Source organism: Schistocerca americana, chromosome X (assembly GCF_021461395.2).
Source record: "Schistocerca americana isolate TAMUIC-IGC-003095 chromosome X, iqSchAmer2.1, whole genome shotgun sequence".
Classification (NCBI taxonomy): domain Eukaryota; kingdom Metazoa; phylum Arthropoda; class Insecta; order Orthoptera; family Acrididae; genus Schistocerca; species Schistocerca americana.
This window is the reverse complement of record NC_060130.1, coordinates 180,691,048-180,716,185: the sequence shown is the minus strand read 5'-3', so window position 1 is coordinate 180,716,185 and position 25,138 is coordinate 180,691,048. Positions and strand designations below refer to the sequence as shown.

General features: G+C 38.1%; 1 protein-coding gene across 6 annotated transcripts in view; it reads left to right on the top strand.

Moving 5' to 3' along the window:
- Window positions 1-25,138, top strand: part of LOC124555786 (inositol hexakisphosphate and diphosphoinositol-pentakisphosphate kinase) — a 556,425-nt gene that overhangs the window by 376,881 nt on the left and 154,406 nt on the right. For all 6 annotated transcript variants that reach the window (XM_047129842.1, XM_047129841.1, XM_047129845.1 and 3 more), the window contains 2 exons: window positions 5,859-5,986; window positions 16,639-16,756. In XM_047129842.1, the coding sequence (XP_046985798.1) occupies window positions 5,859-5,986; window positions 16,639-16,756 (246 nt within the window). The remainder of the gene's footprint in view (window positions 1-5,858; window positions 5,987-16,638; window positions 16,757-25,138) is intronic.

Genomic DNA, 25,138 nt, shown 5'->3' with positions numbered 1-25,138 from the left:
GGAATCACTGGTAGCCAACTCTTTCCAAACGGATCAAAGTTTTTATTGCAAAGTAATTCATTAACTACCTTAAATTCTCCTTTCAATTCCTCTGACCGATTTAAGGCAAGCACAATTTGAGGTATCTTGGCATCCTTCTTCTGCTCAGCAGAGAGATCCTGGAGGGCAGCGAGACAGTCACTATCTTCATCAGAGTCTTGATGGTCTTGCACAGGGTTTCTTGAGAGACAGTCGGCATCTTGGTGTTTTCTTCCACTTTTGTACACTATGGTAATGTCATGTAGTGCCCACCTGGCGAGTTGTCCTGTTGGATCCTTAAGATCTGTCAACCAACAAAGTGAATGATGGTCTGTAACAACTGTGAATGGCATTCTATAGAGGTACTGTTGAAATATGCACATGGCCCAGATCACAGCAAGACATTGTCTTTCTGTAATTAAGTAGTTTCTCTCGGCTTTTGTAGGTGTCCTAGAAGCATAGGCTATAACCTTCTCTTTTCCATCTGAAATCTGCACCACAACAGCACTGATCCCATACCCACTGGCATCTGTGTGTAGTTCTGTAGGTGCTCTCTCATCATACAGACCAAGTACAGGGTCAGTCGTCGGAGATTTTCGTGGCGCATCGAAAGAATCTTGTTGAGCAGCACCCCAGATAAATTTATCATTGGCTTTTAACAACTCTTGTCTCTGATACAAAAGTCTTTGATAAAATGACAGTAATAAGAACACAATCCTAGGAAGCTTCTCGCATCTTTAATACTTTTAGGAATAGGAAATTCTGTTATAGCTCTCACCTTTCCTGGGTCTGGCCGCACACCTTTGTTTGACACAAGGTTCCCAAGTATTTTGATTTCTTTTGCCCCAAAGAGACACTTTCTTGAATTAAGTTTCAGTTCGGCTTGTTGGAGACACTTAAGAACAGCCCTCAGTCTTTTTATGTGTTCATCAAATGTCTCTGAAAACGCTATAATGTCATCTAAATAACAAAGACACATCATCCACTTTAGGTGCCTTAGAAGATTATCCATCTTTCGTTCAAAAGTTACTGATGCATTACACAAACCAAACAGCATTACCTTAAACTCATACAGGCCCTCAGGGGTGATGAATCCAGTTTTCTCATGATCAGCTGCATCTACTTTGATTTGCCGGTATCTCGAGTACGTGTCCATGTTTGAGAAAAACTTAGCCCCCTTCAGAGACTCTAGTGTATCCTCAATTTGTGGAAGAGGGTAAATGTCCTTTTTAGTTATCTTTTTAAGCTTCCTGTAATCAACACAAAAGTGCCAACGGCCATCCTTTCTCCTGACAAGAACCACTGGTAGTGACCAAGGGCTCTGCGAAGGCTGAATGATGTCATTCTTCATCATTTTCTCTACCACGTCGCGAATTATTTGACATTCCGTTGGTGACACATGGTATGCTCTCTGGCTTATTGGTTGATGGTCTCCAGTGCTAAATCAGTGGTTCACTGTTGATTTGACCAATTTCCTCTTCACCTGGGGATTGAAGCATTGAGAGAACTCTTGAAGAATGGCAAGTAGCTTCTTCTGTTGTTCCTTAGTGAGATCTGGTGATAGTCGAGCTCGAAGATCTTGTCTCATAGTGGTAGTGCTAATTACGCCCACAGACTCAGCATGGGAGGTTTCTATGATGCTCAGCTGTTCTGCAATTAACAGCTCAGCATTTGCTATGCACATGCATCTTGGAAGGATCTGTGGTTCTCGGCGACAGTTAACTATCCATAATTCACCAAATCCATTCTTAAATGAGATGACAAAGGCTGGGATGACCAAGTTGTTCTTCAGTGGTATGTTTCTCTTACATTGCACTACAAGATCCATGGGTTGATGCATGGCATGACACATGACAGCTACCTTTTGAGTGCTGACTGTGGGAATGATCACTTCATCCAGCACACACAGTCTCCACACATGTGGGTGCGCGTCTTCCTGTCCACAGTATCTCGTCTCATCTAGCATAATCTTCGAGTGACCACACTCTATAATTGCTTGAGAAACTTACAAAAAGTCCCATCAGAGAATGACGTAATGACTACACTTTTGTAAGACCATGAATACTAAGGGCTGTGTATGACCACTTAGACCCACATGAATGACATCTTCCTGTAGGTTTTACATATTTCCCATTAGCCTCCTTCAGCAGAGATGTTATGTTGAAAAGAATACGGTATTCTGCAACTGGCGATGGTACTTCCCCGAAATGACTGAATATGATGCTCCAGAGTCCACAAGAACTTGGGCTGGTCAGCCATCCATGAGGATATCAACATAGTTTCCTATCATGTTTGTGTTGATCAACAGCAGAGGATTTTTCTCTTCGGTGCCCTCACTTCCCAGGAAGGTCACACCCTTTAGTTTTCCAGGTTGTGGCAGCTAGATGATAGGCTGGAGCTTCTAAACGGTGGTGGAGACCTTGATCGGTGTGTTGGGGAGCGTCCTGTCCAGCGGCTAGCTTGCGGTGATGGAGACCTACGTCGTCCTGCACCCACATCTTCTTGTTTATCTTCGTCATCCTGGAGTTGACGTCAGCTGTCTTCTGGTGTGGGCATCATCAAATACACGCTGCCTTTCTCGACAATAGTGCACCACATGTCCCGGTCGTCCGCAGTGGAAACACACTGGTTGGTTATCCTGGGTCCTCCAGATATCAGTCTTCCTTGGTGCCCAAACAGGTTCCTCATGTGGAATTGTAGGAAGGTAACTTTGCCTGGGTCTTGACTTTTTTAATGTCTTAAAGGGAAATGAGGGATGAGAGATTGTGTTCAATGTCTGTTCCACTTCCTCCCTTATGACCTCTTTAAGCATCTCGGTTTTCTGCTCACCGTGCAATCCAAGTGCCTTCAGAAGTTCCTCTCTTGCTATCTCACAAAGAACAGTTGTGAAATCAGTTTCTTCCTCCATCACAGGCACCAATATGACATTTGGAAACCATTTAAACTTCTCGCATGTAATTCTTTTTTGATGCATTGTCTCGATATACTGGCACCATTTTATGAAGTCGTCTGCTGTCAAAACCCCCTTCAGGAGTAGGGCTTGGTACATGTCCTCAACAACACCCGTCATGAGATGTGCAACCTAACCTTCCTTCTTCATTCGAGGATCTACTATTTTACACAGCTTCAAGACGTCTTGAATGTAGGATGTTGTCGTTTCTCGTGGACGCTGTGGCCTGCACTTTAATTTATCTTCAGCCTTGCACTTCTGTCATTGTGTGTCCCCAAAATACTTGCGCAGTTCCACCTGGACTACTTGTGAACTTCTCCTCGATGTTCTCATATCATCACTTGGCAGTGCCCTCCAAGTAGAAAAATACATTAGCCAAACACACGGTGTCATCCCATTTGTTAAATTTGGCTATACACTCATATACCTTCAGCCACTTGTTTGGGCCTTGGCCATAATCACCAGAGAACCCGGAAGGATGTCTCATGTGATGGCACACAGTTGCTGTCATCGTGACGTCCTCTTCTTCTTCTGTCTCTGATAGATTGCGATCTGTTGAATCTGGTTCGAATTTGGGTTTCTCGCCACATAAACAGCGACTCTGTTGTGGCCTGGTGGGGGCCACTGTGTCGTCGATAATGCACAGTATCACAAGTTCCAATACCCAGCGTCTCCACCAGAATAATGTCATGTAGAGGAAGGTGTAAGTAGATGAATGATGAACATTAACTTCACTTAATGGAGGTTTATTCAGCACATGCACATACAAGAGCACAGAGCGAACTGCTTCCCCCCGGAACACATATGGTATATATAAAGCTACAGAACATTCCAGTACAATTATGCTTGCCATTTGTTGATGCTTCTAGAATGTACTCAAACCAAATATAGAAATTAAAATTTTTTGGTTCAGGTGAGATTTGAACTCGCAACCCTCCATGCAACAATCTAGTATCATAACCACTACACTACGGGGACTGCACTACACTGCTTCTTCTGCGACATAATATTGAGTGTAAACTACACTCATTTGCTGTAAACAAATATTATTGCAGTGAGTCATTGAATAGTACACTTTTAAGTAAATTAGAATATTACAATGTAACAGGAAATGCTCCAAATTGGTTCCGACAGAAAACAAAGAGTGTCAATATGAAAGAGACATATATTAAGCTGTCGGGCATCATCCAGCTTGGGAAATTTTAATATATGGTGTTCCACAACACTTCACCTTAGGGCCCAAAACCTTTTCTTGAGTATATCAATGACCTTTCATCAGTAACAGTACCAGATTCCAAGTTTGTTTTGTTGGCAGGTGATACAAACATTGCAATACATAGTAAATAAAGTATAGCTCTAGAAAGGTCACCTAATAAATTTTCATGGACAGTAATAATGGTTTGTAGCCAATTCTCTGTCACTAAACCTTGAAAAAGTGTACTATATGCAGTTCAGAACTTGTAAAAACCTTTCTGCCAGCATATCCCTACAATATGATGATGAGCAGATGGAAGAAGTTGACACTGTTAAAATTCTTGGGATTACAGCTGGACAATAAATTTCACTGGGAGGAGAACTGCTGAAGTGCCTAAACAAATCTCTGTTTGCTATGCGAATGATGTTGTCAGACAAAGGTGGTATAAAAATAAAAAAGCTGGCATAGTATGCTTACTTTCATTCCATAATGTCATACAGGATTATTTTCTGGGGTAACTCATCAAGCCAAGCTAAAATTTTTTTGAGGCCAAAAATGTTCAGTATGAATTATATGTGGTATGAACTCAAGAACACTCTGCAGATGGCTGTTAATGAACTGGGAATACTGCATACCACTTCCCAATAAATTTATTCCTTAATAAAATTTGTCATTAAAAATAAATGTTTTGTTTTGAACCAACAGCTCAGTTCATGAAATCAATACTAGAAATAAAAATAACTTGTACAAAGATCTGACATAACTTTCTTTGGTTCAGAAAGGTGTCCACTATTCAGCAATAAACATTTTCAGTAACATGCCAACAGCTGTAAAAAGTCTGACTAATAATAAAGTTCATTTTGAGAAGAGTCTAAAGGATTTATTGGTGGCCAACTCCTTTGACTCCATTGATGAATTTCTTAGCAGAACTGATTGATATGTCTGTTATTAATAATACAAAATAATGTGAATATTGCGTACAATCTGACTTCTGGATCAGTTTTGTGCAATAATGTGAGCATTGTAAATAAGTGCTGCAAAATGTTTTTTTTTTTTTTATTATTTTATTTCTTTTTTTATTGATGATATGTGGCTACAATAGCCTATGAATTATGATATGCACCGAAGTGTATTGAACATTTAATATTAAGTGACACTTTTTATATCCTATCAATTCCACATCCACAAGGGAAATTTCATTTTGGAACGGTGGAAGGTACATTAGCATGTCTGTTCATATTTTGTAAACATTTATCGTGCATTCTTCTTTCCTGAAATGTTCCACTGCCAGAGGATCTGCTAACTATGGATCAACTGCCAACTGAAAGTGCACCTAATCTAATCTTATTTAATAAAAAGAATATTGTTAAAATGTGCTTGTCTCAGTGCCACTGAACTGAACCTCTAAATATGTTGTTGTTCTCATAAAAAATACACACACATTTTGTCAGTGCAGCCAACTAACAAAACTTTTCAGGTTCCTCCTTTTAGGTATGTAAACAGGACTGCAACAGTAACTTCAGAGGTAAGAGTGAAGTTTTTTCAATATATTCCAGAATACTCTGCATGTCTGGTCAGCAATTCAACTTATGAACGTAACTGTGTTGTAATTAACCTTCAGTGTCATTGATACATTTTTTAAAAAACATAAGGACGTCATATATATGTACCTTGAAATGATTTCTGCTGTTGTAGGTTGAAAAAGATGAACAATGGCGCCGGGCAATGGAGTATGTTAGCATGGTCTCGGAACTGAATTATATGTCCCAAATTGTAGTTATGCTGTATGAAGATCCAACTAAAGACCCATCTTCAGAAGAAAGGTAATACTGCTCTCTCTCTCTCTCTCTCTCTCTCTCTCTCTATCTTAGCTTGTCCTTAAATTTAATTTGTTTCCTCTTGAACAGTGTGCAACTAACAACTGCTTCAGTCTCAGTGTTGCTTATTTGTTTTACTTTGTTTATTCATAATATTTAAAGATTTAGTAGTTTGGATTCATGAGTTGGGTTTGTAATGCAGATAAATAGCCATAAAGTTCCTTTTGACTCTGAATAATGTTTTTATTGTATGGAACATAGTCTTATTTTGGTGTTAGTGATCTACACAGCAGTACGTCTAGTAAGAAATGAGAAAATAGGAGTGCAAATTAACTGCTATGAACCACATAGTGAATGAATTATTGTAACCAAGACCCACAGTCAGAGATACCGTAAGACCACAGCAATACAAATATACGGGGTGGTTTTGTGATGATGTTACAAACTTTTGGGGATGATAGAGAAGGGTAACTGTGTCAATTTGAGGTAAGGGACACTTGTCCAGAAACGACAGAGTCAAAAATTGTTCTTATACCTCTGACAGTGGAATACTTGTACAAGTACTATTCTTGTTAAGATTGTAAGGTAGACAATTTCCATAGATGATAGTATAAACCAAAACAAGGAATAAATGTCTAGTAAACATAAGCTGTAAAATGCATACTTTATGAGCTATGACCACTTGTTCGTTGTCAGTACTGTGAAACACATATCCTCTACTTCAAGATCTTTGGTTTCCATATTTTTGGAAGAGGTTGTATGGACACAAACAAGAAAAAAATGTTCAGTAAATATGGACTCTAAAATGACTACCTTAAGAGCTTTAGTCATTTATTCAGTAGAAGAGAGGTTTCACAGTAACAAAGATGAACATGTGCTCACAGATCTTAAGGTATGCATATTAGAGCCCATATTTACTAGACATTTTTTTCTTGGTTTGGTCCATACTACCACCTCTGAAAGTTGCCTGTCCTGCAATCTTAGCCATAACAGTACCGGTACAGGAATTCCAGTGTCGATGGTATCAGAATGATTTTGGCTTATAACTCAGTTGTTTCTAGACCAGGTTCCCTTACCTCAAATTGATGCATTTACTCTTTGGCATTATCCCTGATAATTTTTAACATCGTAACAGAAAACTGTTCTAAAAGATATTATTGAATGGAAATGTGCAAAATTTGTCAGGAGGTTGATTCATTTGTTTCCAAGAGCCCAATTATATCAAGAACAAAAGTAATTCAACTTAATTGTTTGAGAGTGGCAGTAACATGCATCTTCTAATTGAAGTTCTCATCAAAATGTGCATAGAACAGTGCTGAACAGATGGCATTATCTTATAGGGTTCGCGTTGTGTGTAACAAAAGCAAATTATACATAAATAAAAGAGCACAATTACAATTCAGTCTGATTCTTGAACTTTTGCTCTTCCTGCAATATAATGGTATCTGTTGGTACTATCACCACAACAGGTCTTTCTGCTGTAAGTTATTCTTGCGATAACAGGTGCAGTCAGTTCATGTAATTTGTTTCATTTTATATTTAATCCCGGATTAATTTTCTTTCTCATTTTGTGTGTCTATCACCATCATATCCTAAAGCTGATTAAAAGCTGGCAACATTTTCTCCTGGTATTCTAATATGTGAACGCCATATGAATTTCTCATTTGCAGCCTATTTGGCAAGCCATTAGTTCCTTATAACCAAATGAAGTAATGACTTGGATTCAGCATCAAGTAATGATTTTTGAAGCACAAGTTTTTGCCTTTCACCTGCACCGCTTCCTCCATGCACATCATATACATTCACCGATAGGGTGCACAGTCAATAGGGAATACTGTCAACCACAGAATGTATTGCTTCCACCTCGTACTGGCAGACATGAGAAATGCTTCTGCCGGCAAGCACAAAAACAAGACATGCCACAGACACTCAGACAGTCAAGAACTAGCAGCTGGACAGTTCAATTCAGACTGCGCACCACTCGGTATGGTACTGTGAAGACTTATCTTCTGACTTAGCAGACACTATTTATGGAGAACTTGGAGCAACGCAGAGTGTCTTCAACATTACATTCAATGATACTTACAATATCTTAGATTGCCAAGGGACAGCAAAGTTGTTTGGATATCATTTTATCTGGTTTAGGTCGTCTGGTGCCATACGTCAAATTTAAGTACCATTTTGTAATATACACTTAATAAATGTTGTTTGTTATTTCTTAGTCTGTTGCCATATTTCTGTTTTAGTGCATCCTGTGAAACAGTGTTAATTAGCAATTGTGTAATGGCTAAATTATGAACTACGGCAGTTTTCTGCTACTGTGGAGGGTTGGGTTGAATCAGTAGCAGCATTCAATTACTACGTTTACAACATTTTGGTGCTGATGAAAATTTTTGCCAGTCAACATTTTGGCGATGTGGAAAACTTTAAAGATTATTGACAATTTTTCACCAATACTCAATGTTTGGTGACAAGACAAAAAACTGGAAATTAATGATCAGTGGAAACCCACAGTATTCTTATCACCGTTTGGTGATTCTTTAGTTTGGTATTTGTGGCATCACTGTGTATTTCTACACGATGATTCTTCCTTCCCAGGAAGATTTTAGTGAATTTTGCAAACTGTCCTCGGCATATTTTTCAGACATGGCCAAACTAGTGTTTGTCCTACAACCAGTCCTAAATGTACTGCTACAACTCTCAGCAACTCAGGAGCTCTTGACGACATTCTTGACCTGACTTAAAGGACACAAGTATGACAACCAAATTCAACCACCACGCTTTCTGACATTCGATCGCAATGTGGAGTCTTGGAACAGCTTATCCAGTGACTAGAGCAACACTGTGCTACACGTCAGATATCTGATGATGAGGATTGGCATATGCAGGCCCCACTGTATTTCAGTCTCTTCAGAAATTGTCACATACTTGTGAACCAGTGACTACCTCTCTTACTTTGACATTTAAGACCTGCTTGTGAAATATTTTGACTTACAAGTTCATGTTGCCAGACACAAATTTTTTTCAATGTTTCAAGAAGTCAAATCAAAGATATGTAGAGTGGATTACTCAATTACAGAAACTGATGCAGGAATGTAAATTTCATTGTAAAAATGAACAGAGTAAGGAATCTTACGACGACTCACTAATTATCATGCCCTCTCCTGGCAATAAATTAAAGGGTGACCTGTTTATTCTAACAAATTTGTCTCTGCAAGGCTTCTTGCCTTTGATTTGGACACATGAACAGTTGCATGTATCTGCAGAAGCAATACATTGTAAAGATGCTGATGAATTCATTACATGTAAACAGCCAGCCACTACCAAGCAATCATTGGGACCAGACCTGGAAATAACAAGGCATGCACATTCCTCAATTGACACAGTGAGAAAACAAGTTTTGAAATACAAAATTGCAGTCTTGTTCACACTGTGGCGTAAACCACAAAAGGAACAATTTTTTCTATCGTATTGGATGTTGTAATTGTTGTAAAAAGACCACGTGTAGGGCTGAGGTATGCAAAATGAAGCACAACTGACAAAAACAGGAGACACTTAAGCATACCGCATTGGTTAATAGCAAAAACTTAATTATTTTTCATAAACGAACATGTCCAAATCCAAAAACTTTCATATATGAAACATCATGTGAATGCTGTCTTTAAAGCCAATAAGAAGTCACTATTTAACTCTTAGATTATCAAAGTGTCACTGAGTTTTCAAATTGACACAGGGTTTTCAATTTCATTTCTTAATCTGCAGGCATACTGAAGGTTAGGAATGCCATAGCTAATAGACTTTAAAAATTTGGTATTCACTTATGTATAAATACTTTACAAAACAGGGTACAATCATTGGTGTAAATTCAAATAAACTAATGAAAGGATTGGATGTTATGACTGCTTTGGGGTTTGCCACTAACAAGGGAATGAACAAAATTCAAGCTGAATTCTGAATGGAAAGTAAAATCAGTTGTTGCAAAAATATGACAACTTTTTTTTCCAAAGCAACAAGTAGTATCAAGTGTTACAGGGCACACATTACACTGAAGCTGAATGCAGTACTGAAATCTTGCATAGCACACAACATTCCTTTTGCATTAAAAGATAAAGTAAAGCAGGAACTCAACCCTCTTGAACAGAATTAGGTTATCAAAGCTATAACCAATAGCCAAAGGGTAACTCCAATTCTAGTTGTACAAAAACTGATTGGCTGACTTCATATCTGCAGATATTTAAAATTGATGGTTAATTGTCAGCCTATTATTGATTCACATCCTATTCCCAAGCCAACATTGGCTGGTACTGTGTACTTTGCCAAACTGGATCTTACAGAAGCATATTTGCAAATCTCCACTCAGACACACAGAGATTTATGGTAGTAAATACTCTGTTCATTCTCTACCATTACAGACAGCTAACCTTCAGAATAGCCAGCCCACCAAGTTTGTTCCAGCAGTATTTAGAACAATTAATTCAGAAGCTGTGAGTATTGTGAACTATCTTGAGGACATTCTTGTCCGAGGTACAACTCAACAGGAACTCTTGCAGAAATTGGAATCTGTTTTCAAAATTCTGCAAGCTGAAAATTTGAAATGTAATCAAGATACGTGAAAGTGAAGTGAAGTACTGTCTCTACTTTGCATCAAGCTGACATTGTAACTCACTGATGCCATTAAAATCCCTCTGTCTCCCAAGGACATCAAGCAGTTACATTCCATATTAGGGCAAATATATTAATTTGAGAATTTTCTCTCTCACATAGCTTCTATCAGTGCACAAGTGCACAGATTTTTATGTAATGATAGCAAACAGAAATGGAATAGTGTATGCCTATGTGTATTTAACAAATTGAAGCAATGTTTTCTTTACGCCAAATGCCTTACACCATATGACGTGAGCAAAGTACTCACAATTGCCACGGATACTTGAGACTATGGCATAGGTGACATTCTTTTGCATCAACATTGTGGTTTTCAATGACCAGTTGTGTTTGCTTCAAATACTCTCACAGAGGTGCAAAGAAGTTACAGTCAGATTGAGATGGCTGCTCTTGCAATTATAATTGCAATCAAGAAGTTTCATGATTAAATTTATGGATGTAAATTTATGCTCTTTAGAGGCACAAATATTTAGCAGCCACATTTGGTCTGAGCAATGCTGTTCATACATGGACAGCTCAATGTTTGCAGTTCATGGCACTTCTTGTGCGGAATTATGACTTTGAAATTATATTAAAGTCCACAGCACTACAAGCAAAAGCAAATTTGCTTTATTTTCTGCCAATAGGACAAAACAAAAAGTTTGACTCATCAGTTGATGTATGCTTTCCAGTAGATGTCAGTAGGCAGGACACTGGGAAATTTCCCAATAAACTCCAATATAATTGCCAAGTTTGTCCACAAGGATCCTGTTTTGTCTAAGATCAACAGTATATTCAGAGTGTCCTAATGATAAGAAATTACTTAATCAGCTGAATATTAAAGTGTTAATGGAACATGAGATGTCATTTTGATACATTCAGAATCAGGTAAGACACACATAATTATTCCTGCAGTGCTTAGATCTAAGGTACTACAGATACTACATAAATGCCATTGGTCCAAAGTTTGATCCAAACACAACGCCAGAGAGCAGTGCTGCTGGAAAAAGTATTGACAAAGACACTGAAATTATGTTGACCAAATGCCACATCTGTCAGAAATATGTCAGTTCTGCCTCAACATTATTTCCATGTCCACAGGCATCAGAACCCCAGTCATGAGTGCATATTGATTTTGCAGGACCATTTCTCATCAGTGATTTCTCCAAAGTTACATTTGTGATACAAATGTCATAGATATCTTCAGCTAAGACTATTCAGGCTTTATCAAAGATCCTCTGTATTGATGGACTGCCAAAATCTATCATCATTGGCACACAATTTTCTTCCTAGGAATTTAAACTATTTCATGAAACCAACACTTCAGGATTGCACTGTTTCATTCTGAAGCTGATGGACTCGCCGAAAGATTTGTAGAAACTTTCAAAATCATATATGACAAAGCTGGTTCAACAGTACAACAAATGCAATGCTTTATCAGTCTTCCTCTCTCAGTACAGAGCCACTCCACATGATGCACAATCTCTGGCAGAGAAACTCCATGGAACAAAACACTGTCAATTTATAACCACTTGTGAATTCACATGCTGAGCCTCAACAATAGTCAAGAGAAAATTTTGTAAAACTGAATGATCTGGTACCCATTTCAGTGTACAGGCATGAGAAAATGACATGGGCACCAGCCATAATCATGGAGTGGCTTGGCAATGCTATGTTCAAGATTAAATGTCTACATGGAATTGCAACATGCGATAAAAATCATATTGAGGTGTACCGCATGCATGTGTATACAGCCAGAACTCGTACACAGTTTTCTTTTACAGAATCAGAAAACCCATATGGTACTGTGCCATGCTGCGTTAGGGTGTCATCAATGTACACATCACCACGCTACTGTTTTCAATAGCATTATTAACATAGAAACAAAGAGTGGCACTGGAGTGAGTGTTGCAAAGAATAAAATGAAAGGCATTGCCAATACCTCTATCACTGATGGTCCTTGTGTATTTGTAGGCTGTAATTTTAGTGTCAGTATTTTTAGTAATTATACTTTGTAATGGTAATGGTTGTCTTAATATTGCTTTGTAAGACAGCTTATTGTACAAGCGAGGTAGCTAATAAAGATGCAGTTGCCGGCCGAAGTGGCCGTGCGGTTAAAGGCGCTGCAGTCTGGAACCGCAAGACCGCTACGGTCGCCGGTTCGAATCCTGCCTCGGGCATGGATGTTTGTGATGTCCTTAGGTCAGTTAGGTTTAACTAGTTCTAAGTTCTAGGGGACTAATGACCTCAGCAGTTGAGTCCCATAGTGCTCAGAGCCATTTGAACCATTTTTTTTATCCAGTTCTTTTTTACCCGTTTATGGAATGGCAGTTACTAGGTTATGTAACTCCTCTTTGACTTTCTCAGTTTTATTAGAAAGTTCAGTTTTTGTCATCAAAATTCATTGGTCTACCTCCTTAAAGTCTTTGTTTCTTTCTAAAATTGTGTTATCTAACATCTTAATGTTTTTGTTTCATTTAGAACTTTTTTTTTTTCTATGCTCAGATGTCTGTCATCTTATTTGCAAAGTTCTTTGGAAACTCAACCATTTGACTCTGAAGTCATGTTAATCTGTTTACACATTTACACTAATACATTTTGTAAACTTAATTCCACATTGCTTTCACTTTGATCTACACCTGCTTACACTAAAACTGATGCATTGAGTGTTATTGTTTCTGTAGTTACTTGATGTGGTTCTACCACAAACCCCTCATCCAATTCCCTTTTAATGTCTTCTAATGACATTGGTAGGTAAACCACATCCAAAGATTTGGCTGCCACTATCTGTAAAAATTAAAATATAGACATATACAGTCATGGACACTGTTCCCTACTTTCACAAAGCACAGCACTGAAATATGGAAAAATATTAGAAGTGTACTTTAATTGTCTCTTTTAAAACAGATATCCATATTTCAGGCTTCACTGTTAATCTTTTTAAAGCTGCCATTTCAGCTAGCTGTCCATGTTGGTGCTGTTAATAACCCTCATTGCTCTTGATGACAAAATTAAAAAAAAAAGTCTCTTCTGCAACAGACAATGGAATTTATTAATGTCTACACATTAAAATCATGGTCACAGCATCAGTTAAACCATCATTCAGCTTTCTTGTCCGGAACCCGCAAGTGCACTCACAGGTCATGGAATTTGTATTACATTCTACATTGGTGCAAGGTTAGCTAATTGGATAAAAGTGAAATATTTGTACATGTTTTTCATTGTGTTGGTCTCCCCCCAAGTTGAAAATGCATTGTGTGTTTCCCAGGTCATATAAGATTTCGCATAGTGTATATTAAGTATCTTCTGCTGCCTTTCAAGTAGAAACACTGGCTGTGAAGTTTGTCATAGTATCTGTAGGTATTCACTGGTAGACTAAACTCTACCCAGTGTAACACATTCCACAGTCTTCAACAATGTTGCACATCAGTTGCAAATACGGAGCAATTATAAATATGTCCTTTCATTAAGACACTCACAGTACAAGTCACTTTTGCCTCAGGAATGTCTAATACTTCCAGTATCACTATATCTGCTATAACATGATCTCCTTAGACAGATGTTTATCAGAAAACAGTATTAGTGTTAAAATACATCAAATGTTAACAATTCTTTTGGATAAAATAAATTTTGTTCTAGTGCAATTATACATATTTAGTTTGGGTCATTAATAGTTAGGTACTTTGGCTAGAAACTACTTCTGACACTTGCTCTACAGAGCATATTACAAAATTAGTTTTCTTAAAAATGTGACTTTTTGAGCGCTGCCCAGTTAATTTAATGACATAAGAATGTAAGTAGAATTTTGGTGTTAGAGGCCATACAAAACAGTTGTGTTTTGAAGTTGTAAATTATGACACAAATTTAATATTACTTATTTCAGTAAATTCTCAATCTAACAAGTTTGACAAAATGTGGGAGGTCTTTTGGAGTCTCTGTCACCTATGATTTCCATTGATATGTCTGCGTCCATATTTGAGTGATTCATGTGGCTGAATGCCATGTGAAGAGAACTGGGTTTGATTCCTGGCCAGGTCAGAGAGTTTCGCCACTTGGGGGCTGGGTGTTGTGTTTTCCTCATCACCATATCATCATCATCAACACGCAAGTCACCCATGTGGCCTCAAATAAAGAAGACTTGCAGTAGGTGGCCGAACTCCCCGAAAAGGGACTCCCAGCCAAAATATTCCTTATGCACATTTCATTTTTTGTAATGAGGTACAAACTCTTGATAAGGTAAATACCTTTTGCAATAAAATGTAGCTATCCATGTGTTTCATGAATATTAGTGTTACTTATATTTTCTGGGAAATTTGAGGACTATTTGAGTATCCCAGGTGCAAATATGGCTTTGTGACCAAAAAACAAACATTGAGTTAGAGCTGCCCTCGTGTACAAGTTATCACTATCTATCTAATGCTTTATCAATCAGGCCACAGAAATAGCTCTAAGACTTTTAAAATGAGGTGGGAAAATTGCATGTGGTTGTAAAGATGGCCATGTCTTCAACATGTTGGGTTGCAAAACTGGCCAAATTCTAATTGGTTGCAAAAGAGGCCAAATCTTAATATATCATGGCTGCCGGCAGTGGATATGCATGCAGATCTGGATATTACACTTTATAAAAGTTGTGGTTTAGAGCATTGTGATTAAATGTTTAGGTTGGCAATATTGGAGAGTATGAGAAGACATTGTTTTATGAGAAACTGACCAGCCAGTGCGCTCTTTCCACTGCTGATTTTAGAAGGAATTTGTGGTCAGTTTTACTGAAGGACAGTCTAAAATGTATGAGGATAGTGAAGAGGAAACTTGTACTGTCGAACAACATGTCGACAAGCCCAATGAAAATAGTGCTGAGAGTGATATCAATCGTGACAGGGAAGAGGCCACAACAAACTGTAGTTCCAGGAAGAGATGAAGTAGTATAGAGCAATAGTAACAAAATGATGAGTTAAAGAAGCGGTAAGGAGGGACACTTCTTATAGTAATATTCAAATATTTATTAGTTGAAGATTTAATATTGTAGGAATTAATTACCTAGTCACATAAATTATCCTCTTCTTAACCTCTTCATTGCTGGGTAACCTCTGCTAATCTAAAATATAATTTTCCTTTCAAACACCTTTCTCATTAGTTCAGTGTTCTTGAAATATAATCCTGAACTTTTCATTGCTTTGACATACAACTAGTATCAGTTGGGTTTTAATTAATTTTATTTTACATCTATCTTTATGTACCAAACGAAAGGGTTTCCACAGATGCTGAACTGTAAATATCCTGCTGGAAAACTGAAATATAAGGAACTCACTATGCCAGATGTATGGCAGATCCATGAAAATTTTTATGAAGAAAGTAACTGAGCCTGGCAGAAGAACTATATTTGACAACAGTCACCATATCTTCTTCTTGAAAACTGAGCTTAGAGGGGACAAAGTGTCAGGAAAGCAACTAATCATGAACTTTGTATTCCCAAAAAGATGTGAAGGAGTTTCTGAAAGAATTTGGGATTGTAGGGTGACTTTCATGGGGATTTTGCAGAAAAAAAAGGAAAACAAAGACTCAACAAAATTTGTCAGAGTACCATGAACAATTTGTCACCTGCAACCAAAGAAAGAAGAGGAGATGACAGAAGAACAAAGTCATACAAAGATAGGAAAGGTGCAGTTGTCAGACACATTGAACATTTCACATATATTGAAAGTTACTGCTCCAGAGGAAAAATGCTTCATCACCAATATCTGCCAGGTGATACACAAGATTTAGATAGCATTGTCACAAAGTGCCAAAAAAGCTTTCCGAGCCAGTTCTCTCTCTCTCTCTCTCTCTCTCTCTCTCTCTCTCTCTCTCTCTCTCTCTCTCTGTGTGTGTGTGTGTGTGTGTGTGTGTGTGTGTGTGTGTGTGTGTGTGTGTGTGTGTGTGGTGATCTTGCTGTGGTTAGTGATAGAGCTTCATTGCATATTCAGATGAAAATTAATTGTAGGAATTTGCATTAAAACCCATGCTTAAATTTATTTCAGGTTCCACGTGGAATTACATTTCAGTCCTGGTGTCAATTGTTGTGTTCAGAAAAACTTGCCTCCAGGCCCAGGGTTCAGGCCACACAGCAGAAATGAGACTGGGAGCACACCTTCAGTGGTGAGTTGTTCTCATTGAATGTTGAAATGTTTAGCACTGTAACAATAGGAAATAGTAAACTAATTTAATGATTAAAAGCAGTTTCTGAAGTAATGATCAAGTCACTACAATAACACAAAAATAAACTGCCACAATTGCACAGTTTATGTTTGTGAACTCCTTCCAAAAAAGAACTTGCTAATTAAATTTAGAAACAAATAGTCATTTGTTCAGGTTACATTATGTGCTTTCAGTTATTCATGTGAAAAAAAAAATGGAAAGGATAATTGGAATCATTCAGATTTTTTTGTATTCATCAATAAATGCAATTTCACTCATGAGCAAGCGACTGAATTACAGATAGCCATTGTCTTGAAGAAATTCTGCTCATAACTCATCAGCAAATAGAATAGTTTCATTTACCATGTGAGTGAGGTGACATTAGACCTTTTACTGGCTGTCAACCTGATCGTTGACTGCAGGGTGGGCAAGGTACGCAGTATCAGTACATCTAATTGTGGCCAGATAGTGTGCGGCCATTGCAAGGGATACTCCAATGTCAAGGTTGGTAGGTGTTGGGCTTTCTGTATGCCACCATGTCAAGAGTATACTTAACTTAACCTGAACTGAGCTACTAATATTGCGATCAGTCAGCTTCGAGGTGCAACAGTGTGTTGACAGGAATGGTTACCATTGACTGTCAAAGCCAGTAGAGGTATAAACATGCTACAGTGAAGCAAATAATTCACTAAAAAAATCTCCTACAGGAGGCTCACAACTCTTTTGAGAATGTGCATAACAACCATTCTGCCCCAAACCATTGCAGTACTTCTTTTTTTTTCTGTGCTGCAGTTTCACACACTGACAATATCTTTTCTCTGACTTATTCTCTAGGAAAGATTCGCTGCTGACAACTGAGATTCCTCATTCAACATAGAGTTTGGCTTCTCCCACTTCGTTCCCCAATTTTACACCACATATTTTGGTTAACTTACGTTCAGACACCACATCTGGATTTTCAAATTTTTTTGTACAGATCAAGCAAGCCATGCAGCGAAGGTTGCCTGACACACATCTCAGTAGCCAGTTCATGTTGGGGGATTGTCAGGTATCTGTATGACCCCACAGTGATCGCGCTATTGATGCCCGAGCTACCACCTCCTTGCGTGTACTGAGATGTCAGTGCCTGTCACTTTGGGGCACCAGGTCTTTGGGCACTTGTCATCATGCCATGTATCCCTTGCTCTAGCTGGGTGGGGCCCGTGGGGAGAGACCTTGTTAGAGTAGGCAGCATTGTGGCAGATACTTTGTATCATGAAATGACCAAAATTGTTAGCTCCCCTCAATGGCTACGCCATGAGCGGAAAGCAAAACAGACCGAGTTGCAGACAGTTACTCCCCTCAATTCCTGTTCTGCATCCAACCAGATCTAGGAGCCTTTCTCTCTACTACACCAACGTTTTGTGTAGAATACTGAAAACATATTTAGCAAACTCTCCTCCATTAGAAATTGTGAAGGGGTTCTATCTTAATTAAGATGGAAGATCCTACCCAGTCCTAGGTGGTGGTCTCTTGTAAACAACTTGGTGATGTACCTGTTACCATCACATTCCATAAGATGCTCAGCACATTACAGGTATTAATTTTATGCCAGTACCTAATGCTGCAGACAGATGAAGAACTGCACCAACATTTGGAAAGGTGAGGGATCAACGTCGGACATTGTGTATGTCAAGGCTCACTAAACAATGATGTGGGAAGTGGAACACTCATCCTCACGTTTGGAGGGGGGGGGGGGGGGCGACATTTGCTTCCAGTAAAGGTAAAAACCATCTGTTACGACTGTGATGTGAAGCCATATTTCCCACCCCTGATGTTGTGTTTTAAATGCCAATACTTTGGGCATATGTCTTCCCAGTGAACATTCAATCCAGTTTGTGGAGACTGTGGCTGGCCACTTCATGAAAATTCACATCTGTGCAACCACCAGTCTTTGTCATTTGTGGGAATGACCACCCTCCATGATCACCAAATTGTGCTAACCTAGCCATGGAACGCAAGATCCATGAACTGCAGTTATAGATCAACTATCATATTTTGAAGCTTGGAAAAAAAAGAAAAAAAAATGACAGTTTGTATCCAGTCTCAACAGCATCGATCTTTGCACTATTGTGGTAAGGTTGTGAGCAGTACCTGGTGTATTTATAACCTCAATGTCAAAATCTGGTAGTCCTGCAAGTATACCAGACAGGGGGTAATAGACCCTCCTCTCTCATGGTTCCTGCAAAAATATCTTTGGGAAACCCTCCCTGTACCCGTATAGAGAAGCAGAATTCTCCTCCGATGTTTACCTGCGACAGTGCTCCCTTTCGAGAACTGTCTCCTTAGAAATCCACAGATAAAAGACCTGTCACTAAACAGTGGCTGAAGGAGTTTTTGTGTTACTGATTCGAGTTGTTTGTTATTTGTGAGTATGCTTGCACAGTTCATTGAAGTATCAGCAGTGTGTTTACATTTCAGGGCTTTGGGTTGCAGCTGTAGCGATTCTTAAGCTAAGTTCTGACAAAGTTGTTTGTGCACTGTTATTCAGATATTAAATTCAGTAGTTTTCAATGGTGTCTCATGCTGTTTCTGGTGAAATAATGGTATAATAAACTTTCAGAAACTTTTGTCCACTGTGTTTTACAGAGTTGTTTGTGCGTTGAGGTCATTCATTCAATTTAGCACAGTAGTCTTCAGCTGGAATTTCGTATTGTTTGTAGTGAAATGTTTCAATAAAACTTTTGTTCATTGTGTTTAATTTTGTTGAGTGTTCCAGTGGTCATTGAATTTTCAGTTTTAATACAAGAAATTGTGTGAAGTTTTTGTGGTATTGGTATTACTTGGGGTTTAGTAGTACTAATAAATGTAGTTGCTTTCTTAGTAGAGAGTGAAATTCGAGATCACTATTTTTAGTTCTTTAAATAGTTTTACTGTTGTAATTGATCTTAGGTAACATAGGCATTTAGTTTTTATCTGTAACCATTAACATTTTACCATGAGTGAGAAGTGTGGGCTTTGTTGTGGGTTTGTGAGCAGTGGGCTACAGTGACAGAACTGTTCAACGTATTTTCATTGGGGGGAATACAGTGGGGAAGCCAGTGGAAATTCTAGTGAGATCCTCTCCTGGAAATGCAGAATTTGTAGCAGAAATAAGTTGATAGAGGAGCATGAGTAAAAGATCTGTGCCCCTTAGGTGCAGTTACAAAGTTCAAAGGAGGAACTAGATGGGTTGAGGAGGGTGAAGGGCGGTGGGAATGAGAACTGGCAGTTGGTAAGAAGACATGGAGGGGAGGAGGAGGAGACATTCAGACAGTTGTACTTTATGTATAACCAATAGGTTTGACCAACTGTCATAATTTAGTGGAGAGGAGCCTCTTGTAGCTGTAGGTGTAGGAAACATGCAGCAGTCCTCGGCAGTTAGGGAGCCTAAGTCAGTTGCAAATTCTAACAGAAAGAAGAAAGTTCTGCTGCTAGGTAGATCACATGGCAGAGGTGTGGGCCAGCAGTTGCAGGAAGTGTTGGGGAGTGAGTACCAGTTCACCAGTATTGTGAAGCCTAGTGCAGGGTTGGCTCAGGTGTCTGTTAACGTAGGGGAGTTATGTAGGAATTCATTAAAGAGGATCAGGTAGTGATTGCTGGTGGGGCTGGGAATAGTCTTGATAGGAATTGGGAGCGTGATGTAGGGGGTGACCTGGTAATAGGCGTGTTAACATGGGACTAGAGAAGGTGCTGATGGCTGAGGACATGGCTCATATTGCAGTGGTGCCAGTCGAGTCTATCAGTAGATTGGATTTCAGTAGGCATGGCCTGCACCTCAATAGGTATGGGAATGGGAGGCTGGCAAAGCTTATAGGTGACAGTGTAGTGGGCGGTGGTGAGATCACTCGCGGGAAAATTCCTGTAGTAGTTGGTGTTAGAGCTGCACCTTCTTTAGACTGAAGTCAGCTGTTAGATATCCTTACTTCAAGGAAGTCTCTCTAACAAAGGAAATGCCTTCAAAGGAGGTCATGTATCCATATAGTTAAGGAATTAGCATATTTCATCATAATATAAGTGGTATTAGAGATAAAGTTAGTAAATTGCTTATAGGTGTTGTCTCTGACATTATCAGTTTATCGGAGCACCACTTAAATAATTTGAAAATTGACAGGCTTCCTTTACCAGGATACAGATTAGCTGGCTGTTTCTAAAGGAGTTCTTTGCAGAGTGGGGGAGTGGCCATGTACGTAAAAGAAAAAAAGTGTTTAATTGGAGTACGCAGATGTATCATGGCACTGCAGCGAACAGGTATTTGATTGTTGTGCAGGGGTAGTTGAATTTAGTGAAACTAAACTTCTAATTGTTGTTATTTGGAGGTCCCCAAATCGTGACTTCAGATAATTTCTGCTCAAGCTAGAGAGGGTTCTAGGTTCACTTTATAATAAGTACCAAAAATTAGTTATATGAGGTGAGTTCAATATTAATTTTGTATGTGATAGTGCAAGAATGGGAATTTGGAAGATCTAAATTCATATGCTCTGATGCAGGCTGTATTTTTTCCAATTAGGGTGCAGGGGAACAGTAGCACAGCCATAGACAATATTTTTATTCATTCCTCAGTACTAGATAGCTTTTAGTAAAAAGGTGAATGGCCTTTCAGACCATGGTGCACAAATTTTAAAATAAAAAAGGTTTTTGTACTCAAACAAATATTATATATAATTACAAACTATGTAGAAAAGCTAATCTAGTGGCAATAAAGAGTTTTTGAAACCTCATTAAGGAACAAGAGTGGCAGAGTGTTTATAGTGCCAATAACATAGGTGACAAATATAATTCTTTCCTTAACACATTTCTCATGCTCTTTGAAAGTTGCTTTCCATTAGAATGTTCTAAACAACATACTAGCAGTAAAAGGCAGCCTGGGTGGTTGACTGGTGGGATAAGGATATCATGTAGAACAAAGCAGGAATTATATCAAAATGTTAGTAGTCACTATCAAGCTACAGTAACCCATTACAAACAGTATGTAAGATGCTTAAAAGTGTTATTAGGAAGGCAAGGAGTATATGGTATGCAAATAGAATAGTTAATTCACTGGATAAAATTAAGCCATGACGGAAGTATCCGGTCAGCTGCACAAGGTCGATGATATAAAGTAAGTTTGTAGTAAAAATATTTCTGTTATTGATAAGTCAGATATATGATAAGTCAGATATATCTACAGTATTTAAAAATCACTTTCTAAGCATTGCTGGTGAATTAAATAAAAATCCAGTTTCTACAGGGAATCATATAACTCTCTTGGAAAATGTCTTTCCGAGACTGATGTCTGAAATACTCCTCTGTGACACTGGCAAGGGGGAGATTGAGTCAATAATTAAATCACTGAAAACTTAAGGACTCCCATGGATATGATGGAGTGCGTAGCACAATATTAAATTACTGTGCTGCACATGTTAGCCTTGTACTTAGCCATATTTGTAATTTTTCCGTTAAGAACGGTCAGTTTCTTTAACGATTAAAGCACTCAATAGTAAAGCCACTTTATAAAAAGAGAGAAAGGGATAATTCAGACCATATAAACCAATTTCTATGCCATCAGTGTTTGCTGAAGTTATTGAAACTGCTGTGTATGTATGGATAATTGATCATTTTATTTCACATAATTTGCTATCAGATGTACAGTTTGATTTTAGAAGTGGTTTAACAACTTAAAATGCTATATTCTCTTTTCTCTGAGAGGTACTGGATGGATTAAACAAAAGGTTTTGAGTGATAGGCATCTCTTTTGATTTAACTAAGGCGTCTGATTATTTTGATCACAAAATTTTGCTCCAGAAGTCGTATCATTATGGGACACAGGGAGTAGCTCACAGTTGGTTCACCTATTACTTTAACAACAAACAACAAAAGGTCATTCTCAATGACTATGACACTAGCTTGGTAGTAACGGATGTTGCATGCAGCATCGGTACTGTTTCAAATAGTGCAGTTCATGCCATAAGTTCATGGTTTATAGAAAATAAACTGATGTTAAACCACAGTAAGATGCAGTTTTTACAGTTTCTAACACACAATTCAATGAAACCCAATGTTTTAATTTCACAGAATGGCAATATGATTAGTGAAACTGAACGGTTCACATTTCTAGGTGTTCAGATAGATAGAAACTGTCGTGGAAAGCCCACTTTGAGGAACTTCTTCAAAGACTTAATGCTGCCATTTTTATTATTCAAATGACATCTGAAATAATTGATAGTTCGACACAGACAGTAGTCTACTTTGCTTATTTTCATTTGCTTGTGATGTACGGTATTTTATATTGGAGAGACTCTTTGCATTGTCAAAGGATGTTTTTGGCTCAGAGATGGGCGGTCTGGCAATAAGTGGTGTAAGTTCGCAAAGCTCTTGTCGACCCCTGTTCATTAGTATGGGTATTCTAACATTGGCCTCTCAATGTGTATGTTCTTTATTGTTGCTTCTTCTTAACAATATCAGCTTATTTCCAAGAATTATCAGCTTTCACTCAGTTAATACCAGGCAGGAATGCAATCTACTTTTGAATCACACTTCCTTGACTCTTGTGCAGAAAGGTATGCAGTATACTGCTGCATCCATTTCCAATAAGCTACCACAAGAATTCAAAAATCTTAGCACTAATCCACACACTTTCAAATCGAGATTGAAGAGTTTTCTCATGGGTCACTCCTATTCTGTTGAGGAGTTGCTTGAAAAATTAAGCTGATCCCTGTGTTATATTGTTGATTGCATTAACATAAGCTTCTTTTTGTGTCCATATACATTCATTTTATCTGTTACTACTTTTATTTTGTAATTGCATGTACTGACACGTTCTGTGACCTAGGAGATTTGCTCCTCAGTTTGATACAGAAGTGGACATGTAAAATAAAAAATAAAAATCCAGTCTTCAATACTTTGTAACTAAAAGTGTAAGAAGCTGACCTTGCCTTGAGTATTGGACAGATCGCAGGTGGCAGATAACAAAAGTTCCATCAGATATGGTGGACAGCTGCGAATACAGTATAAGCAGTCCCGGACCTAGACAAAACAAAACCAAATCCACTTTTTGTCTGTCTTGTAGCAAGCGGCAATGTGGTCATTATGTGTTCCCCTGTGATGCAACTGAAATGTGTATTCTGGAACTAACTGTTCCAGTCTTAACTCTGCGAGTTCCCCTGTGAGTCTACTCAGCCCCACCTGATTCCAGGTATACAATCATCATGGAGCCTTTTGATAATCGTAGTATTACTCCAGATGGTCAATCCACTGCCAGTATTACTGGTGCAACTGGTCTTTCAAATTCTGGGTGGCTAGATTAAAATGCAATGTAATTCAACAGAGGTAGGTGGAGTTCTCTGGCCAACTTAAAACCGAAGCAAATACAATTTTTGGAACACTTAACATACAAACACTTTTGCAACCAAGTAAACTTCATAAATTGGGAGATGCATTAAAAGAACAGAAGATTCAAATTTTGGCACTTCAAAAAACATGAATGATGGACAGTGACACCACTGATTTTGGGAATTATTGTCTTTTAAAAAGTAAAACTGATGAAAGAATACTTAATAATACACCACATTTGGGAGGTGCTTTTGCAGTCTCCAAAAATATTTTAAATCTAATAATGAGGGTAAAACCCATTGATAAAAAGACTAATGACAGTTTCTTTAAATGTACTTTAATTACCACCCATATGCCAGTCAATGAGGATAACCATAAAAAAACCTTAAGAAGTTAATAAACTTTGGGAAACATTAGAAAGCATTCTCTCAAACAATGTTAAAATTTTAAAGGGTGATTTTAGTGCTCAATTAGGTAAAGAGAAAAAATATAAGAAAATGGTGGGTGGGTTTCCTGCACACAAATGGACAAACCCAAATGGCTAAATACTTGTTGAAACGTGCAAAAATTTTAACCTTAAAATTATGTCACCACATTTTTAAAAGAACCCTTATAAACAGAAAGCTTGGTGGGCACCCAGTACATTTATTGGGGAATTTTAAATTGATGATGTAGCAATTTCATACCGTAACTACAAAAACTTTTAAATATCCAAGTTAGGAAAGGGGCTAATATTGATTCTGACCATTATTTAGCATGAATAAAAATAAAACTTCAACCTCAAAAACTCTTCAAAACAAAAGTGTTATCTCAAAATTTGACACTGCTAAAATAAGCCCATCTCTAACAAGCAAACTTGACAAAAAACAATTCAACAATTGACATAGTGTAAAAGAAAAGTGCATCAAAACAGCACAAAATTTATTTCTGCTACGAAAGAAACAAAAACGCCCTTGGTGGAACATGGGTTGTGAAACAGCAGTTAAGTCTAGGTATGAGGCATTCAATAATTGG